The 20,719-nt window shown below is 49.8% G+C and overlaps 2 protein-coding genes across 6 annotated transcripts in view; one reads left to right on the forward strand and one right to left on the reverse strand.

Moving 5' to 3' along the window:
- Nucleotides 1-17,347, forward strand: part of PsGEF (Protostome-specific GEF) — a 30,488-nt gene extending 13,141 nt beyond the window's left edge. Inside the window, exons 4-16 of one of the 5 annotated variants that reach the window (XM_076525560.1) lie at nucleotides 1,117-1,901; nucleotides 3,021-3,261; nucleotides 4,375-4,429; nucleotides 6,382-6,663; nucleotides 8,529-8,837; nucleotides 10,806-11,221; nucleotides 11,593-11,805; nucleotides 12,163-12,525; nucleotides 12,612-12,723; nucleotides 13,340-13,761; nucleotides 13,819-14,040; nucleotides 14,624-15,047; nucleotides 17,086-17,347. In XM_076525560.1, coding sequence (XP_076381675.1) covers nucleotides 1,117-1,901; nucleotides 3,021-3,261; nucleotides 4,375-4,429; nucleotides 6,382-6,663; nucleotides 8,529-8,837; nucleotides 10,806-11,221; nucleotides 11,593-11,805; nucleotides 12,163-12,525; nucleotides 12,612-12,723; nucleotides 13,340-13,761; nucleotides 13,819-14,040; nucleotides 14,624-15,047; nucleotides 17,086-17,340 — 4,099 coding nt within the window. In that variant the 3' untranslated portion in view covers nucleotides 17,341-17,347. Of the gene's footprint in view, nucleotides 1-1,116; nucleotides 1,902-3,020; nucleotides 3,262-4,374; nucleotides 4,430-6,381; nucleotides 6,664-8,528; nucleotides 8,838-10,805; nucleotides 11,222-11,592; nucleotides 11,806-12,162; nucleotides 12,526-12,611; nucleotides 12,724-13,339; nucleotides 13,762-13,818; nucleotides 14,041-14,623; nucleotides 15,048-17,051 lie in introns of all 5 variants that reach the window. The other 4 variants (XM_076525563.1, XM_076525564.1, XM_033465895.2 and 1 more) reach the window with 4 other exon arrangements.
- A 1,476-nt stretch (nucleotides 17,348-18,823) lies between these two features.
- mRpL30 (mitochondrial ribosomal protein L30) lies at nucleotides 18,824-20,047 on the reverse strand. The gene is made up of 3 exons (XM_033465897.2): nucleotides 19,626-20,047; nucleotides 19,425-19,551; nucleotides 18,824-19,186 (listed from the first exon to the last, which is right to left on the reverse strand). Exons 1-3 carry the CDS (start codon nucleotides 19,760-19,762, stop codon nucleotides 18,899-18,901), a joined length of 552 nt encoding a protein of 183 aa, XP_033321788.2. The 5' UTR covers nucleotides 19,763-20,047; the 3' UTR covers nucleotides 18,824-18,898.
- Between the last annotated feature and the right edge of the window lie 672 nt (nucleotides 20,048-20,719).

Below are 20,719 nucleotides of genomic sequence, written 5' to 3' on the forward strand. Positions count from 1 at the left end.
ATTGCTAGCGAACCGCGCGCGCGGCATGGACAGTGCTGGTCCAAGTCGAGCAACTTTTCAACAGGTTCTGTTTAACGTACGGCACGGGGAAGTTTCCTCGAAATACGTGCTCCTAAGTTTCGATAGGGATGGTCGAACAGGTGTTCTCGAAAGTAAAAGTTCCAGCTTGGACGGAACTTGCCAGGATAGGGGAACAACAGGCTCGCAACTTTGCTTGTTCGTTTCTATCGCGTTAGCTCGGCGACCACGATGAACTTTCTTTCTTTCACTGAAAAATTACTGAATACAGGCGGCCCTCGACTTTCGCACATTTTAAGAAATTCAACTTTGTAAGCCTTTGCGTTCCTCTGAGCGGACATCGTGAGTCGAGAAGGCTACATTGTAAATTGGATGCTCCTTCTCAGGGGACATCAGACTTTAGCCATCGGATTATAATGTTGTTCCGATCAAGAGGTCAAGACTTTGATAATTAGAAATACGAATGAAGCCTCTATGCGTCTAGACAAATTTTTAACTATTATGGAAGAATGGAGATTCTCCGGAATCCCAATGGAGAACGTATATCTCAAGTACATAGGGCAATAAAAAAAGACACTGCGTGTTATAGAAATCTTTATCACGAAAAGAAAGAGAAAGGAGGTACAGTAATGTCTCCCTAACTGACGCTCAGGTTGTGCACAAAAGTGGAGAATTTGGAAAGAGGGGACTATGATTGTTCGAGCCTCTCAGCTCGTTCCTATAGTTCTTGACAATTCGTAACAATAAAAACGAACCGCAGGCCTCGAATAATCGTATCTCCTTTTCCCAAATTGTCCATCTTTGTGGACAATCTAAGCGTCAATTAGGGAGACATTACTGTACTCAACTAACTCTTGACAAGTTTATAAAGAAAACACCCTACAGCTAAATAAATAAATAGATACCTTAAACCTCCGTTTCTGGTGCATATTTCTTTACATCCCTCTACTGTCGAACATTCAACATTCGCACACACTTCCAGGAACCAATTGCGTGCGAAAATCGAGGGCCCACTGTAAACGATTCATCGTACTTGTGTACTAAACCTAGCAAAAAAAAAAGAACGGTTGTTCACTAATGCGATTTACGCTGTCGAAGCAGGGAGCAGGAGCTGAATTTCTCCGGGAAGACGGTGGCGGAGATCCTGCTGGGCGACGCGGAGGAGAGAAAGAAGGTGCTGGAGGGTAGCCGGGAGGAGGACACCCTGGGAAAATTGGAGCACACCTACGAGACTATCGTCGAGCAAGAAGAGGCCGTCGACGACGAGACGGCGTGCCACAACGACAGCTCCGTGTCTTCGGCCAGCCAGCTGCTGGAGGACCCTTCCCCGATGTCCTGGGCGTTCTCCTCCCCGCCCGACGAACTAGACGGCGAGTTCACCTTGAAGAGGCAGCGTGGCATCCGGCGGAAACGGCACCGGAAGGACACCGAGAAGATGTACGAAGGCAAGCGAGCCAGGAGACGGTTGTCCAGCCACAGTCCTTCGACCAGCGCGAAGCCGGAGCAGCACGTCCTGATGGAAGCTGTGAACCCGAACGTGAAGAAGCTCGCCCTGGAGACGGATCTGGACTCGACCCTGGACGAGAAGTGCGAGTTCGCGCCAAAGGCGCTCTTCTGCGACCTCGAGGATCCTCGGAAGGACGAGGACGACGGGAGGAAGGCCGGCTCCTGGGACCTGGACAGCCCCAAGTCCACGGTCACCGACGACTTCCACAGCTCCAAGTCGTTCCTGAACTCCGTGACGAACACGCCCGAAGCCCCGTTGGTCGCCACGGTCAGAAGATGCTTGAAATTCAGCCCGGAGAGCGAGCCGCCGAGGCCGAACTGCCACGGCTCGATCGAGATCGAGTATTCCGTCGTCGCCGATCAGATCCACGTCAGAGGTGAGCCGCCGTCATTTCGACGTAACCTTGTCGAAGCCTCCGGCAGCCTCGATTGTCACCCACGGTTTCATTCCGACGCGTCGGTCGAACAGCGTCGAAGATGTTGGGACGCTTTCGCGGGAACTTCGTAGAGCTACGGTAGAACCTCGTCAGTCTTTGCCGATTCCATGGTCATCTTCGACAATCCAAACTCATGGCAACTGCCTCGTTTCACGGACTATTCGAACGAACGAAGTTCTACCGGAGCAGGTCCAAGCTCGCGAAGTACGATCATCCCCGCGCGATGCTTCGAACCGAGAGCCGTCCTTTCGGCGTGCACGGGTTTAATTCGCGACGGTACCGAGATCGTCCGGCACTTCGAGGCCTCGGGATTGGGTCCGTCGGCAATTCCCGCGATCGAAAAATTTTGGGAATCGTGGCGCAACGGTCGCGCGGCGGCATACGGGTCCCGCGATCGAAAATTCGCACGGGTCTACGCGGCGCCGAGACGTCCCTGAAAAGCTCGCGTGAAAGGGCATGCGCCGGTCCGGCGGCACGAGAAGGGGGTGTGTTTCAGTTGGCACCCCACGATTCACGGCTGTGCCAGTAACCCACAGACCCTCCTGGCAATTGGCTCCCGGTTAGTAGGCCTACCAACATTGATTCTCCGCGGTACACATACTTGCGTAAACAAAATTCTCTGCGGTGATCCGCGCGTCGCGGCCAGGCGTCCGCTGTTCCCGCAAGCACGCGCCACCCTCGCAGCAAACGTCTCGCGGGGGAGAGAGACCGTGGCCCGCGGCTGCGGACGTTTCCGCATCGATCTCCCATCGGTCCGAACACGGTGTTCCGCGAGCGGATCGGTCCGGGAGCCAGCGAGACGGCGTTTCCAGCGGCGTAGCCTCGCCAGTGGAGCAGCGCCGCGTTCTTCGGACGCTCGGTGTGCGAGTGGTGCGTGCGAAGGAACGGTCGGACGGCGCAGCCTCTTCGAGGCCTGCCCGAGATCCCCGAGAGGTCCCCGGGGCCCGCGTCGACGCGCGTAGCCAGCGGTCCCGACCGCGGCTTTTCCTCTCGCTGCCTGCCGCGCGATCGGTTCCCGCCGCGCGATCGACGTCTGACCGTGTTCTTTCCTGGCCCCAGTGATACGGTGCAAGGACCTGAGGAGGGCGTACGAGGGCCCGGTCCACGCTTACGTGAAGGCGAGCCTGAAGAACAGCAACGGCGAGGGGGTGGTGAAGAGGACCGCGGTGCACAGGGCCACGCCGAATCCCGTTTTCCACGAGACCTTGATACTGCCCTGTCCGGCGAACAACAATCACTGCGCCAGCAGCAAGCCTACGTCCCTGGACATCGCGGTGTGGCACAGGGATCGTCGCGCAAGGTGAGCATGCCCGCGACGAAACGGAGCGAAACGCGAGGCCGGAGTGGTGGGGCTCGGCCGCGGTGCAGACGGGAACGAATTTTCGAGCCGGGACCCTCGAAAAGACTGTTCCTCGTCGCCGAGCCTCTTCCGCGCGCGCGGCAACGGCACCCCTACGAGGGTGCTCGCACCCTAGTCCGGTACGTCGCTGTGACCGTCTCTCGATATCGCGCGGCTCCGCTCCAGCAGCGAGCAAACCGTGTGTCCCTTTTAGGCGGTTCACCCGGAACCGCCGAGAGATATTAATCTCACGCGAGCCGTTCGTCGCGAGGATCTCGCGTGCTCGGTGATCCCGCGAGAGGACCGGTCTCCTCCGATTCGGATTCGCTCTGTGTGTGTGTGTGAGAGAGAGAGAGAGAGCGAGTGAAAGAGAGAGGGGGAGAATATGGTCGCCACATCCAGTTCGACGGAAGGAGCTGTCCGAGATATCGGGGTCAAGAACTGCCGTCGTGTCGGGTGTCACCTACGCGAGTTAGGCCCGCGTTCTTGACATTAAACGAGAGGCGGTCCGTCATCGAGGAGAGGGAGAAGTGTGCTCCGAGGAGCGCGGATACGCGAGCGAGAAGAGAAGACACCGCGGAGAAGACCGGCGGCGTTGATAGCCAGGCGAATTCGCCGGTCGATAAGCGGCCGTGTCTCGAAACGGGATAATTCGGCGTCGATGCCGAGGCAACGGTCCATCCGAACGGCGAAACGAATTTCTGGGGTATACGCGTAGGATTCCTTGCGGTAGGAGGGGAATCGATTCCCTGGAAGCATGCGCATCGCGTTCGCCACGTGCACTTCGTCACATCCGCGCGTCTCTGCAACGCTGTTTGCAACGGCACCCTCGGCGGGGAGGGAGTCTCGCTTTCTCTCCCACCCCCCGTCTCTTTCTGTCTCTCTCTTTCGCTTCTCTGTCTGTCTTTGTCTATGTAAATAGTCGAAAAGACTCGCGTGTGGGTGGCACATAAGCACCGACGGCGTGGATGCACCCACACACCGGGGAGAGCTGCGGCTGCATCGGCCGATACACATGGAAACAAGCTTCGATACAGAATCCTCATGCACGCTCTCTCGTTCTTTGTGTTTCAGACGTAGCGAACTGCTGGGCTGCATGACTCTGCCTCTACCCCTGTCGCAGGACAAGGTAAATAGATCAAGAAGTTCGTTCTAGATCATCCCCCCCATCCCCCGTCGAGATCGGTCGATCGGTTCTCGCCGCGATTCCTCAACGGGTTGAACGATCGATACGACGCCGTCGAACGGCGACGAGACATTAAAACGGTTTTTTGAGCGAATCTCGGGGTGAAACGCGCGCGGGGTGCGCTCGCCGCGGCGTATTCGGGCGCGTTTGTTTTTGCGGGAAGAGTAAGTAAGTCCGGAGTCGTTCTGTGGATTTTACGCGTTCGAAAGTTCCTAAATTCGATGCGACATATGCTTCGCGCCGATCGAATCGAACCGCGGCATGCTCGATTCAGTCGCGTGCTTGTTGTATCGATGCTCGGCTTGCGGGTTTTTCGACTGTATCTCCGGCAATCTGATTGAACTAATAGCCGTTACATTGTCCGAATCGTCGTGTTACATCGTTGCGTGTCGATTCTACAATCTCGAGAAGAATCTCGACGTTCAATCGTTCGTCGTCCCGTCGCGTCTCCGCTTCTGCTCGCGCGAATGCTCGATTCAAACGCGTGTTTGTAATATCGATGCTCGGCTTGCGGTTTTTTCGACTGTATCTCCGGCAATCTAATTAAACTAATAGCTGTTACATCGTCTGGACCGTCGTGTTACATCATTGCGAGTCGATTCTACAATCTCGAAAAGAATCTGTCGGCCGACGTTCAATCGCTCGTCGTCCCGTCGCGTCTCCGCTTCTGCTCGCGAACGTCGCCCGCGCGAATGCTCGATTCAGACGCGTGCTTGTAATATCGATGCTCGGCTTGCGGTTTTTTTGACTATACCTCCGGCAATCTAATTAAACTAATAGCCGTTACATCATCGCGTCGTTCGAGTCGATTCTGCAATCTCGAAAAGAATCTGTCGGCCGACGTTCAATCGCTCGTCGTCCCGTCGCGTCTCGGCTTCTGCTCGCTCGAATCAACGGAAAACTGTAAGACGAGCATCGGTATTACGAGCACGCGTCTAAATCGAGCACGACGTTCGCGAGCAGAAGCCGAGACGCGACGGGACGACGAACGATTGAACGTCGGCCGACAAACTCTTTTCGAGATCGCAGAATCGTCTCGAACGACGCAACGATGTAACGACGACGACGACGGTTCGGACGATGTAACGGCTGTTAGTCTAATTAGATTGCCGGCGATTGAGTAATCGAGTAAGTTTGCCGGTGGCCCGGTTGGAAATAGAGCCCCCGGCGTCCGGGGGATTACCTAATGCCGCACCGCCGAAGGAAAACCGCGTGAAATCGTCGCGGCGGAATTGGCTAAAGGGTTCGACAAGGAAGTACGACGGCGTCCGCGCGCGTCAGCTGTTTGTCGGGATTCGTGGGTCTTCCTGGCCGAAGGTCAGGGTTAAGCTGGTTAAGGGTTCAGCGGAGCGGAACACGGCGGTCCGGCGAAGATTCACTCGCGTTTTGACCTCGTTAAAAGTGACAGGTGTGTCGCGGTCCCATCTCCGGCCGGCGCGATAATAAAGTATCGGTGCGAGTTCATCCTGGTCCGCGTACGAGCGTGACGAACCGACGATGATCGTGGTGGCGATCTATTGCGTGGTCTTCTTCGTGATCGGTGTTCTGTTGAAGATCTTCATGTTCTGTTGAGACGCGTGAGATCGTGAGTCGCGACCATGGCCGGGAGAAACGCGATTTCATTCTCGTCGATCGCCGGCAAATTTCGAATCTGATACACGCATCACACGGCACGGCTGAATCGTTGAATCGCGTCGCGACCGAGCGCGAGAGAGAGAGGGAGAGCGAGTTCTATCGTCGACTCGGAAAAACGTTTTTGTTTCTTCTTTCTGTTCTTTTTTCTTCTCATTTCCCGACGTATCGCATGCGTTACATCGAGGTAATCGAACGTGCGCGGAACCACCACTCTCTCTTCAAGAAAGCCGAGGAACTGAGAAGACGTTGAACACTTTCAGGAAGCGACATGGCATCCGCTAGAAGCAGGAACCGGCCGAAACACGAGCAGTTTGTACGCGGGCATGCCTCAAGACTGCGGAGTCTCGCCGCCCTTGTCCAAGGACGGGGAACCAGATAATAATAATTCAGGTGGCGAGAACCTGACGTATCTGAGGCATCTCGAATTGGAGCCGATCGATCCTCTGACCGGCTTACCGCTGCATCCCGGATTCACGGCTAGGGGCGGCAGGACACCTTGCACCGTCACGAGGAGACTGATCAGACAAACGACAGCCAGCCAGGTTGGTTCTTTCCTTCGGGCACCTCTCGATCTAACGCTTTACTCTTTTGCTCGGGTATCGATCACAGGGCAGAAGCGTTCCTTCTGTTTCCGTTGTTGTCGACGATGCAGCAACCGTTTCAATTGCAGTAAATTCTCCCTGATTTTTCTTCTGATTTTAAGTAAAAATGAACGATTTGGGAAGAAGAAGATCGGAGATGCGTGACTCGAATAATCGTGTCTTCCCAAATTGACCATTTATGTTTACAAATTGGAGTAAAATTGGGGGAGAAGCGTTCCTTCTGTTTTCGTTGTTCCTGACGATGCAGCAACCGTTCCAATTACAGTAAATTCTCTCTAAGTTTCCTTCTGATTTTAAGTAAAAATGGACGATTTGTGAAGAAGAAGAAGATCAGAGAGCAAGGCTCGAATAATCGTGTCTTCCTAAATTGTCAATCTTTGTTTGCAAGTTGAAGGAAAATTGGGCAGAGTTTTTACTGTAATTATCGGGAAAATTGGTTGCTCGACCCTTTAGATCCTTATTTTTATTATTATTTATGCGGAGTAAAAATGGATAGTTTGGGAAGAAGAAGAAGATCAAAGAGCAAGGCTCGAATAATCGTATCTTCCCAAATTGTCCAGTTTTGTTTACAAGTTGAAGGAAAATTGGGGAAAGTTTTTACTGCAATTATCAGAAAAATTGGTTGTTCGACCCTTTAGGTGCTTATTTTTAGGCGGAGTTCTTGCCTCGCAGTCACCGCGAGAACTTTCTTTAACCTTTATGTCATGTTTAACTCTCTCTCTCTCCCTCTTTCTATCCCTATCTTATTTACCTCGATGCTTCTCTACCATAAATTCCACACGGCTTCCCTGCACTCTCTTTTCAATATCCTTTTGCTGTCGCTTCGTACACATGCTCGCGAAAGTATTCGAACGCCTTTTAAAACATAGTAACTTTACTTTCTAATCGGGCTAAGCGATCTAAATTTTCTTTAGATATTAGAGGGATCGGTTTATTGGACAATGGCCAAAAAATTGAACTGACAAAAAATATAAATAAAAATCTCGTGTTTCTTAATTCCTTTATCTGAGCCTACAAAGAAGATTTAAAGAATCCTTTTTCTAGATCTCATTATACGAGTGCTTTAGTAATTGTTTAGTAAACTAATCTCGCTAACGTATCAAACAAATTTGAATCGCTAAGCTCGATCATAAAAAAAGTTATTCAGTTTTAAAAGGCGTTTATCAAACTCTCTCGTGTCGAGGTGTATGTGCACCTGATTATGGCTATTAACTTTCTATATTATCTAGCACGATCTATATACAATTTATAATATAATATAATATAATATACTATACTAAACTATAATATACTATACTATAATATACTATACTATACCATACTATAATATAATATAATATACTATACTGTACTATAATATATACAACGTAAATACGTATAATCGGAACGACGTTCCCATAGCGCCGAACGTTCCGTCCAATAACAAGAAGTAGCAGCATCCTCGGCCAAACGTTCTCGTTTTAGCGAGCACTTAAAGGGTTAAACGACAATTCGGGTAGTGAATCGAAGGGTCGCGAACGTTTCGGTTACCAAAGGGACCGTTCCGAGAATTCTCGCCGGCGGCCACGGTAATTGCCGTTTAGGCCGATTACCCGGGGCGGTGGGTCGCAGCAGGTCCGCGATCGGGCCGGAACTGGCAATAGGCCCGATCCCGAGCCCAGCGAGCGTGCCTACCTCGGGCCCCCCTGTCGGCGTCTCCGTATGTGGCACTTCTTTCTCGAGGAAGTGTCCCGTTCGCAGGCGGGGGGCTGGCCGGAATTGGCGCTCCCAGGTCGACACTTTGTTCACCGTACGTTCTGTTACAGGTACCATGGGGATTCTCGTTGTCCTGGGGGAGGCCACCCCGCGTGGAGCGCGTCGACCCTGGCAGCCCGGCGGAGCGGTCCGGCCTGAGGCCAGGTGACCACGTCGTCTTCGTCGACACGACGAACGTGGTGACGCTGCCGCGCGAGGAGATCCTCGGGCTGATCCAGGCGGCGACCAATCAGCTGATCCTGGAGGTGTACCGGAAGGGAGGGCACGTGCACTCGACGATGCACCGGCCCAGCTCGGTGAACGTCAGCATGCAGCAGCCGGTCTCCGGTGGACAGCCCGCGGTCGCGTTCACCGCCGAGGTCGGTACCGGCGTCCTCGTCTGAGCTCGCGACCTCGTCGCGTCCACCCTCGTCGTTCCGCGTCGATCGTCGCCGCCCAATGAGGAACGAGGCCGGGAACGAGCAGCGGCAGGGGCGGAAGTCGCTTCGCTTGAGTTTTCTTTGATTTGTCATTTGTGTCGCTCGTTCGCGCCTCGTTCCTCCCGAGAACCGAATCTCTCTCTTTCTCTCTCTCTCTCTCTCTCTCCCTTTCTCCGTCGGGACACGATCGGCGATCCTATAGACCCCGGAACGGGGCCCGGAGAATTTCGGCCCGTCGATCGAAAACGCATCCGAGGAAGAGCCAGCCTCTCTGTCCCATCTCGGTCGGGCCCACCTAGCGATTCCTGTCGAGAGCGATACACCGCTGCATGCGCATACTTCGGAGCTTGTTTTACGTTTGGTTGCTAAACACGCATGCCGCGTGCCGCCTCTCTCTCCCAACCCCTTCTCTCTGTACATTCATTGTGTCGCGATTCACTTGCGCTGTTGTAACGCCGCTTAGGTTATTTACGATCTGTGTAACCACGCGAACGACGCGATTAAGTTGTGTTTTGTAATGACCGTCGGTTGTCTTTTTCTTTTTTGTTGTTCAACAAGTTCTGTTTCAAACCAGTCGCTGCGTTTCGTTTATTTCTGTACACCCTGTCCCACATCAACCATCGGAGATATACCTTCCGAAACCAGGCACACCGGTCTACCGGTTCAATTTTCAGTTCTACCTGCGAAATCCTTGGGGAGAACGAGATACGAAGATATCGGTGTATTTGTTCGGGTTTGTCGGTAATCTGTTTGGCTTCCCCTATTTCGTTAGAGTTTCTGAAGAATCTTTTTTTTATCACGGATTTAGTATCGGTATTGTTTTTATCGTCGTTGTTATGTTAGCAGATACCGAAATTTGTATACAGTAACGCAATTGCTATGATACCGAGGTCTGTGATACCGTTGCGGTATACTTAATACAGTATATATATAAAAAAAAAAAAAGTAAATATGGACATAATATTTATATACTCTTGTATAAAAATATCAATATATCTCTCGGTATTATTATAACAAAATATATTTATATTTTGTAAATACCGACGTAATATTTTTATACTCTTTTATAAAAATATCTATATATCTTGGTGTAATAATACCAAGATATATTGATATTTTATATTACTTATATTATATATATTATAACGATAGTAATATTATATATTACTTAACTTAATTGGACAGTATAAGTATATACAGTATATTACTTAATTATATTATATATTATTATTATATATTAATATTATATTATAACGATAATATATCGTTATAATAATAATATATATTATATATATATATATTATAATAATATAATAATACATATATTATATATAATTAAATATATATATATATATATATATATATATATATATTTAATTATATATAATATATGTATTATTATATTATTATAATATATATTATATTTAATATCAATTGGTATTATTATTCCAAGATATTGATACTTTTATATTAGAGTACAAATATTACGTCGCTATTTTTACAGTTAAAATTAACGAGCCTCATAAAAACATAATACTTAAAAATCTGTCACGTTTAAATATCTGCCGTGCCACCAAAAGGAGAACCAAACAAAAAATACCGGTGTATTTATTTCGGTTTCAATATTGCAATGATTCCGGTATTCATACTAAACTGCAACGATTCCAGTATTACATCGTTATCAATATTACAATGATTTCGTTCTTCACACATTTCTTTACTTCAACGATCCCGGTCTCACATCGTCGCAGTGGTCAGCCCTGCGATACCGGTATCAAAATCATACCGATGTTTCAAGTCCCCGTAAATCCAAACTGCACGAGGAATTCCCGAAGCCACCCCGCATGCCGTTCCCCAAAGTTTTCCCTGTGGGAAAAGCACAAGTTTTGCGAGTGGACGCGCGTTCAGGTTTTCCCGAACCTGGCCCCGGACGCGCCGCCGGAGGAGGAGCTGTCCGTTCGCGAGACAAGATACTGGGGGATCTTGAAGAGCGGGCACACGCGCTTCATGGCGCCGCTGGTAGAAAGGCGCGACGTCCTGTCCGCCGCGGACTACATGATCCTCTTCCAAAACCTCGACGAGCTGCTCAAGATCTCCGACGAGATCCGCGACGAAGGCGGCGGGGTCGACAGCTATCTGTGCCGAGTACCCAGGATCACCGCGGCCTACAGGAGATACCTGAGCGGCCTCCAACGAGCCTGCTGCCTTTTGGTAGCCCTCAGACGGAACACCGCGTTCGCGAAACTCGTCTGCGAACCGGCCGTTCCGCAGAAAAGGCGTCCCGATCTGACCGGCGTACTGCTTCTGCCCCTCGAGCACTATAGGTACTATAGGGCCGCGTACAGTCGGCCACGTAAGCGATCGTCGCGTTCTCAATGTATGCGAAGATTATGCGAAGGTTACGTCATGGTCTCGTTTCTACGGTTGTTGACAATTGCCGCTCAGATCGTGCACAAAAATGGACAATTTGGATTCGTTTTTCTAGTTGTTGATAAAATCGGTAACTATAAGAACGAGATCAGTATAACTATAAAAAAGGCTCGTATAATCATATCTTCTCTTCCCAAACTGTCCATATTTTTGTGCGCAATCTGACCGCGAATTAGAGAGAAGTTACTGCACTTATGCGGTCGACTGTACATTCCGCGACGCCCGCGAAGAGAGCGAACCTCTCCTTTGCCCCCTCCATTTCCAGAGAGATGACGAGACTGTTGGGTCAGGCGTCGCCCAGGAATTGCCAGCAGGCCCGAGACCTGGCCCAAGGCTACAGGGAAGCCACGGCGAACGCAGGGGTCATGGAGCCGCCGCGGGACACCGGCAGGCCTCTGCTCAGCCTGCAGGAGGTCGAGTCGCGACTCGTCTTCGCGAGGTGCAAACCGTTCACCCTGGCGATGCCTGGGAGGCAATGGTCCGTCGACGATTCTCTTGTCAGTGGGGCCTTGGGAGTTGGCGTCGAAACGCGGGTCCAATAATTGTCTATAAGAACGCAGTCCCGTGGCATTCGTTTCCTTATCGCACCCAAGGGTGCTGCTTGTACACTGCTGCTTAGTCTTGCGAGGTTGTCCGCGCGAATAAGTTGAAGTTGCAGGTCGATAACAGCGCCGGATAGTCGACCCTTGAGAACGATGATTTGATTATTGATTGAATTATGGGGAGAATAATTAATATCTGGTACCAATCGGTGTATCAACTTCCAAGACTCCATGATTAACGACTCGATTATCGAATCAAAAGAACGTCCCATCAGCGTCGCACGGGTTCGCAGGCTCTTCGGTGGTGCGCTGGCGAAGGTGGAGGGTCGGGCCCGCCTGCAGCCATCGTGGGCCCTGCTGCTGACGGATCTGCTGGTGTTCGCCAGGGTCTCTAGGGACCGGGTTCTGTTCGTGACGGAGGAGCCTCTGCGGCTGTCGAACGTAGCCGAGGCTTGCTTCACCGTTCGCAAGAGGCCGACGGAGTTTCGGCTGCAGGTGGCCATCAATCCGAACGGCAACTCGGAGAACGGGCACGTGGAGGTGACGAACAGCGGCGGCTGCAGCCCTCACAGTCGGCCCCGGCGGCGAGTCCTGGTGCTGCGCGCTCCCACGCCGGAGCTGAAGGCTGTCTGGCACAATCTTCTCCAACGGCAAATGTAAGGGCTCCCTCTGTCACACCGGGCCGACGTGGTCGGCGAATCGTCCGTTCGGCTCGTATCTGCACTAATTCGTTGGATTTTAGAATCTATGTGAATACAGGATACGGGGGGACGCCAAATCAGGACAGCCCGGAAGAGAGTCCGATCACCGGCAGCAACTTCGCCGCCGTTAGGGAGTCCACGGAGAGCTCGCAGGTGAGTCGAGAGAGAGAGAGAGAGAGAGAGAGAGAGAGAGAGAGAAGAATAGATAGATAGATAGAGAGAGAAAGAGAACAATAGAGAGAGAAAAATAGAAAGAGAGAAAGAAATAGTTAGATCTAGGTCGTCAAATCATTGTCTCAAGGATCTAGAAATAGATAGAGAGAGAAAATGAGAATGACAGAGAATGAAAGAGAGAAAAAGAGAGAGAGAGAGAGAGAGAGAGAGAGTGAGTGTGTGAGAGAGAGAGAGAAAGAGAAAAATAGAGAGAGAAAAAATAGAAAGAGAAAAATAGAGAGAGAAAAAATAGAAAGAGAAAAATAGAGAAAAAGAAAATAAAAAGAAGAAAAAAATAGAGAAAGAAAAATAGAGAAAAAAATAGAAAGATAAAAATAGAGAAAAATAGAAAGAGAAAAATAGAGAGAAAAATAGAGAAAGAAAAATAGAGAGAAAAATAGAGAAAGAAAAATAGGGAGAAAAATAGAGAAAGAAAAATAGAAAGAGAGAGAGAGAGAAAGATAGAAATAAATAGAGAGAAAGCGAGAATGAGAAAGAATGAGAGGGAGAGAGAGAGATGAAGGGCGATAATGTTAACGGCGTCGCGTGTCAACAGACCATTACCGTCAGGGAGACGTCGAAGCCGGACGAGGAGAAGGGGTCGCGGTCGGCCGAGAGCATCGAGACGATCATCAAGAACTCGAGGGAGGACAATCATTTGGCGCAGTGGGTGCGCAACTCGCACCAGATCCCGCCGCCGGACCACGAGGAGGCGCCGATAGAGGAGTGGACGGCCGAGGAGTTGGCGGCGAGGGCGCCCAAGGAGAGCATAAACGAGCCCGAGGGTGGCCGTAACACGCCCGCGGAAGAGATCGTGACGGAGGTCGGCAACTCGGACGTGGAGCAACAGAGCACCGCGTCCAGCGCCAGCCTGAGCACCGTCAAATCGAACAGCGTGTCGACGAAGAAGAACGGCAGCCTCGGCTCCTCCAAAGAGAACTCGACCAGCTCCATCAACATCTGCAGGAGGTGCCACAGGTGACGAAGTTCTCGCATGACCAGTCGAGCACGGTTCGATCGTGTCGTATGCCGTAGATCGGGTTGCCCGACGCCGCCTCTGACGAGGGATCCGTTTTCACCGTTACCGCCAAAGATCTCCGTGGTCCCGCCCACGCCCGATCTCTGCACCAAACATAGATTGAGGAACGGCTTGTACGACAGCCCCGGCCGGAACAGCCCCAGCTACACCCCCGCCGATGGCAACACCGAGGACGGCAGCGAGGACGACCTCGACTGCGACGGCGAGCCGCCGTACAGGTAAGGTCACCGGCTTGCGACAGCGACACATTGGTAATTGTGTACGCAAGGACAGCTACGATTCTGTCTTAGAACATTTTCGAACAGTCTTGTACCTTCGAGCAGGGCCTCGATTATCTGGACACCTCCGGTGCCCGAATTCGTTGTGAACCGAACACGTTTCACGTGTAAATAAATGTAAATATGCGTGCTCGATCGAAGGTGGCCTGTGTGCAATGCCACGTGCTGGAAAAGCGAAGTAAGGATTTAATCTAGCGCTGCATCTAAAGAATAAGCAACGGATAATCGAGGATCCACGGTATACAGTAATGTCTCCATAATCGACGCTCAGATTGTCCACAAAAATGGACGATTTAGGGAGAGGAGATACGATTATCCTCGATCCTTGCGGTTCATTTTTATAATCACGAATCGTCGACAGCTATGGAAACGAGCTGCAAGGCTCGAACAATCGTATCTCCTCTTCCCAAATTGTCGATTTTCGTGCACCATTAATCAATTAGGGAGACATTACTGTAAGTCCGCCACCGCGTGTGTGGAAACAGGCGATACAAACGTAGGCGAACCCGTTTGATTTGTCCAGAGCCCTGAGGAGGTTCGGCACGATGAGCAGCCTGGACCAGGACGACGAGCTCGAGGAGCAAGCGGACGAGGAGAACAGGGACACGGAGTCGCCGCCGACGGGTCTGAGAGCGTGGACCGCGAGGGCGAGCAGCTACGTGGTCAGTAAAATGGTTTTGCTCGAGCAGCTCAGCGAGGGTGTCGGTGGGTACCTTCTTCAGCCGCCGGTGCCCCCGGAGAGAACCGAATACTCGTTGGACCCGAACGACGAGGAGGGGACCACCTCCGGAGCAACGTCCGGTGACGATATCTGGGGCACACCGACCTCAGGTGGTCCCGACGACGAGAGCTTCTCCGCGAGTTCGGTAATCATACAGACTATTTCAAGATCGTACGATACGCCGGCATTCGAAGGTACCGGCGCGAGCTCGAGCAAACGCCGATCGGTACGTGCCTCGACGATTCGACGACGCGAGCGATCGAGCCAAATTCTAAGCAACTCGCTGAGCTTTGCGCACAGACTTTTGCGTCAGATATCTCACAATACATATACGTTTCTTACACGTCCATCGCTGTGTTTGATAGAACTCTCTGATGCGCGGAGATCATTTACTTTCGGGACTGCGTTTCGCTTCTTGATCGGTTACGAATCTCGCGAAGTAGCTTGCAAAGGTAAGGCACACTCTCTTTAAGTTTCTTTTCTTTCTCCAAGGTTTGCTTCTTTCTATTCTCTTTTTCACTCTACTCTCTCTCTCTCTTTCTCTGTTTCTTTCTATTTTCACGTATGTCCTCTATTGTTCCTTTATCATGCGCGTCGTGTTTCGAACTTTTGAAACGATCGCAGATACCTTGATCTACTAGTCGCATAAACGGCACCCGAAACGCGGTGGCAAGAAGTGACCGAGTCCTGGCCGAAGACCTAACTTCGCAACGTCGCAGTTTATCCGAAAGCCGAGGGAATCGGTGAACTATTGGGTTGGGGAATAAGTTCGTAGCGTTTTTTATCACACGACGATTTTCTTCGTTGTTTTCGTTAAGCTCGTGAGGCACCCAGGCTCCCAATTTTTCGGCAAATCCCATCGAACGAAGATGATCGAGAATCGTTTTATGATCGCAGTTCATTTTTTCGGCCAATTCACGACTTGTTCGGTGACCGTCCTCCTTCAAAAGTGCTTCGAGACGCTCTTCGTCGAATTCGGAAGGTCTTCCGCCGCGGAGCGTGTCGTCGACGTCGAAATCGCCATTTTTGAACTTCGCGAACCATTTCCGTGCTGTAGACTCGCCTATGACACCTTCTCCGTGTACGTTGCAAATGTCCCGGGCTGCTTCGGCAGCTTTTTGGCCTCGATGAAAAAAGCGAAGAAGAGAAGATGTCGAAAATGTTGCTTTTTACCTCCTCGATATTCCATTTCTAAGCCTCGAAAGTAATAACAAATTAAATTACTCGAAAAGACGATTAGCACAGTTTTGTAGAGCAGAAAGAGCTCTATCGGACGAATATTATACGCTTCGTCGAACAGCAACAAAATCGTTGTAAAATAAAAGAAAATATAAAAACGCTACGAACTTATTCCCCAACCTAATAGAAAAAGCGTAAATTCTTAACCTTTTAGGCACGACGCGCCACTATAGTGGCTTTCGCGGATGTCATCTTCCAGAACGACACGCCACTATAGTGGCTTTCGCGGATGTCATCTCTCTGGACGACGCGCCACTATAGTGGCTTGCTCTAGTAGCTCACTCGCTCATCGTTTGAACCAAATAATCGTCTTCATACGCATTGTTTCACACTTCTTTTGTCTTCGCATCGATTCACAACAGTCTACAGGGTGTCCCAAAAATGTCTCGCAATCCGGAAATGGCGGGTTCCTCGGATCATTTGAAGCAACTTCTTCCTTTGCAAAAATGTTCTCCGAGGCACCGTTTCCGAGTTTTTAACGAAAAACACTGGCCAATCGGAGAGCGAATGCGGTCGGCGCTCCGCCCTCACGGCCAATGCCGCGTCGCGCCGGTCGACCTACGTCGCGAGGGCGGGGCATCAGCCGTGCGCGATTTCTCATTGGTCACCGTTTTTCGTTAATAACTCGTTAACGGTGCCTCGGAGAACATTTTTGTAAAGGAAAAAGTTGCTTCAAATGGCCCGAGGAACCCGCCACTTTCGGATTGCGAGACATTCTTGGGACACCCTGTATATACAGACAGAATATACAGTATCAGACTCTGTACAGTAAATATCAGACTCTGCCGTCCAGAGAAACAGCCTCGCGCGGAATTCAGCCGTACCTAAAAGGTTTAAACACTGTCCGGGCCAGGATCTCGCGTCGTTTCTCGGCCAGCACGAGCCCGCGAAGCGCGAGTCACGCGATAGAGTCCGCTTAAAACTCGATGACAGGTTAGTTGGTAAGCTTCGCACGCATCTGCACGACAATGCTTGCCCTTTCTTTCCGAAGAATCACTAGCCCGAGCTGTGCCTGACTTCCCTAGCCGCCGCCGAACGGCGCTGGCAACGTGGCCGGTTCCGGCGAGGACAACTACGGTTTGAACCTGTCCGCGGACGACGACGCCGACCAGGAGTCCGAGAACGAGGACTGCGGCCTGCCGGAGCTGAATATGGATCAGCTGTTGGGCAGCGGTAGCTTGGGCTCGCTCCGGTGTTTCCTGGGTAGGCGACGGTTGGAGCCGTTGCCGGAGGAGGAGGACTCGCCCGGGAGTGGGAAGGACCAGGTTGGATGGTGGTGACAGAGGTTTCAAACGACGACGTCGAAGAGCGTCGGCTCGAGCTCCGACGCGAACGACAGGGACCGCATCTTTGCGAAGCTGAGCCAGGAGGACGAGGAGTTCCGCCGGAAGATAGTGAACCTGCACCGGAAGTTGTCGGACGTGGACGACGGGTGCGCTACCACCGCCTCCTCCGACACCCTGAAGAGCTCGAAGGAGGCGGACCGGCTGAAGGAGCTGGAGTCGGTGGCCAGGAGGGCGGAGGAGACCTGCAACCGGAACGCCGAGAGGCTGGGCGCCGAGAGAGCCAAGATGGAGTTCTCGATGGAAGCCGCCGAGTCGCAGATACGGAGCCGCAGGTACCGAAGAGGCGACAACCAGTACGACCGGAGAAGGCAGATGGAACTGTTGCACAGGAAGTCGAAGAAATTCGACGACGAGTCCGACGATCCGAACGACAGCAGCCCCACGAGAACCTCCGAGAAGAACTTCCTGAACCGGCTGAGGATCAAGAAGCGCAGCATGAAGCTGCTCAGCTTCCTGAGCGGAAAGGCCGCGGACAAATCGCAGGAGGAACGCGCCGCGAGGCTCCTCAGGATGTACATGCCCGAGAAGGGACCGAAAGCACAAAACACTATTTCTATTCATCATACGTCCAGGGACAGGCGATTCTGGAAACTCCGGAGTCGCAGGCGAACCAACTCCTCCTAAGGGGGGAGGGGGCCGGGGCTCTTGGCTCTTCGTGGAGACAAGGAGCGGAACGGGGAGCCGCCGTGTCACGTTGTTATTTAGGACTTCCAGTATTCGCGTTACTCCAAACTTTTTTCAATTCTACTCAAGCATGTACGAGGATCGAGCATTGTTTCCTTTCTCCATAGGATCTAGCGTAACCGCGTTACGGTATATTAGGTTTACGGATCTTCGAGTCTAGACTTGTATCTCTTCGTCCTGCGAAAAAAAACGGTCAAACAAATGTAAATCAGTACTATTGAACGGTTAGCGGATTACGAAACTTTCGGACACGTTAAAAAGAAGAGTTTTGCGTCCCTATATCGTAGCAAGCTTGTCGGATTATCGACGGAAACGGTCTCCTCCACCCCCCCAAACAACCACCTAACCCGAGAAACGAGAAACGCGAACGGCCTAGCGGGGTTCGTCTCGGAAAAGAAGACAAACTAGAAAACTAAAGAAAAGGTTTCGAGCTTACCGATCGCGTACGACTGCCCGTTACGATCCTAGTATCGCTCATTAACCATTAGACACGATATTCGATTTGATTTTCGCGTTTCGGTGACACCGTACTTAACACTTAAGTAGTAGGTCCGCACGACTGACCCAAAGCGGCACTCATCTTCCACGATAGAACTTTGCTCGAATATTATACAAGATCAGGACAAACGGATTGCGAGGGAGAAAAGAGAAAAATAAATGAAAATTTTAACATTCCTGTTGGTAGGTTGTAACGTGGCCGCACGGCCCCAAGTCGACACGCAAATAAAATATATTATTTGTTCAATGGTGATTTATTTCTTTTTAACTAACCGTGAACGATCACTTTATGCTTATATATAAATTATACTTATATAAGCGATCCATTTAACCATCTCAGCCTAAGTTTCTCGGATATAGTCCTATGCTTCATTCTTGCCATCGAATTCTTAAAATTGTTCGTCGCCTCGAGTCTGGCAGGATCTAGTTTGCCACCTATGTAAATAGCCCCGCTCGAGTGGAAGTAATATTCTCTGTTCTCGTCAGCTTTGATCTCACCGTCGGGCAACTTCACCGGAGTAATTTTGATCAAATGCTTGATCTTCCACAGTTGACTGCACACTTCGGGCGTGTTTTTTACAAAAACAGGTTCGCGATTCTGTAAGAATAACGTCGACCATTATTTACGAGGGTTACATTAATCTAATCATCTAGTCTAGTTTTGCAAACAAGCCGAGCATGGTAGTTCTTCTCCTGGATACAATTCTAAACATAACCTAGAAAATCTAACCTACAAGACCCAGCAAATCTCATACATTTCAGAGGGTGTCTCATTGACAACCCACAGTATTTATATAAATAATAATCCTATTTTACATAATTAAATAAATTCTCACAACTTCACTTAATCCTATACGTTTGAGGGTGTCCTTATCCCAATAAGGATTGCCTTTGAAGGGTTTTACCCTATGGATCATAAAAATTTTCGACGGTACGATCGGTGGATCCACATCGGTTTTATTGCTGAAACAGGCAAATTCGCAGAATCAAATAATAAGAAAATGCTCGAATAATAAGCATTTATTATTTTATCTTACCGCGGATAATATGTGACGCCTGGGTATCTAACAGCATCCGGTTTCCACGCTTTCGGATTGTGACGATAACGAACGAACGTTAACAAAACGCTTCTCGGACGGTTTGCCAGTTTTGTTGCCATTGTAGTAAATATCATTCACATATTATTACTCGCATTAAACTAAGTTAAACAACCCTCCGTTTTCCACACACTTTGCTTCTGCCTCTGCTTTGCACACCGAACTCCGATTCACTCCGAACAGCGTATCAGCAATAATAGCAGTAATAATACACAGTGTTGCCAATTCGGAGAACCCTGAAGTCTAAAACATTGATCCTTCGAGCCTGATATTTTCCGATCTTCAGTGTATCGAGCTGTTCGCCTTCGTGCGTTCACGACAAAGAAGGATTTTGTTAAATAATAAAAGTAATTAAATAATGTTAAATGACACTGTAATCACCGACGTCTTCGATAACACATTTTATTTTCCATTATAGGAAATAGATCAGTTCGTAAAAATGAAAAAATTGGCGCTATTTGCGATCAGTGGCGCTACCGGTGGCTGAATTTGGTACTAAAATCAGGGGGTCCGTACAGCGCCAAAGCACGTAGCGGCAAAACGCTCAAACTGTTCGACGAATTACCGACTGCGAATCATTGTTAGAGACATAAGATGGCGCCACCGTGTATTTCCGAAGGATAATTGATCTGTCGGTAAATTTGGCCAACAGTTTGGGCGTTTTCTCGCTGCGTGCTTTGGCGCTGTACGGACCCCTTAATTCTAGTTCGTAGTTTCGTCACGAGAGGCGCTACGATTATTCATCCGAATTGTTGAGTGGCGTTATTTACAAGTTTTAAGTATCTGTTTTTGTTGAAGAGAGAAGATTGTTGTTGAAATTGCTGTCATTAGAAAATGTAAACGTACAAATGCGACATTTTGTTAAATTTTCGTCCAAATACACTTATTATTATATTAATATATATATATATAATTTTATAATATATAATATATTATATAATATAATTATATATAATTATATATATTATACTGCTGAAACAAAATTATGTTGTCATAAATATATTTGTGATATAATTTTGCATAATACTTCATTA

Source organism: Megalopta genalis, chromosome 1 (assembly GCF_051020955.1).
Source record: "Megalopta genalis isolate 19385.01 chromosome 1, iyMegGena1_principal, whole genome shotgun sequence".
Taxonomy (NCBI): Eukaryota; Metazoa; Arthropoda; class Insecta; order Hymenoptera; family Halictidae; genus Megalopta; species Megalopta genalis.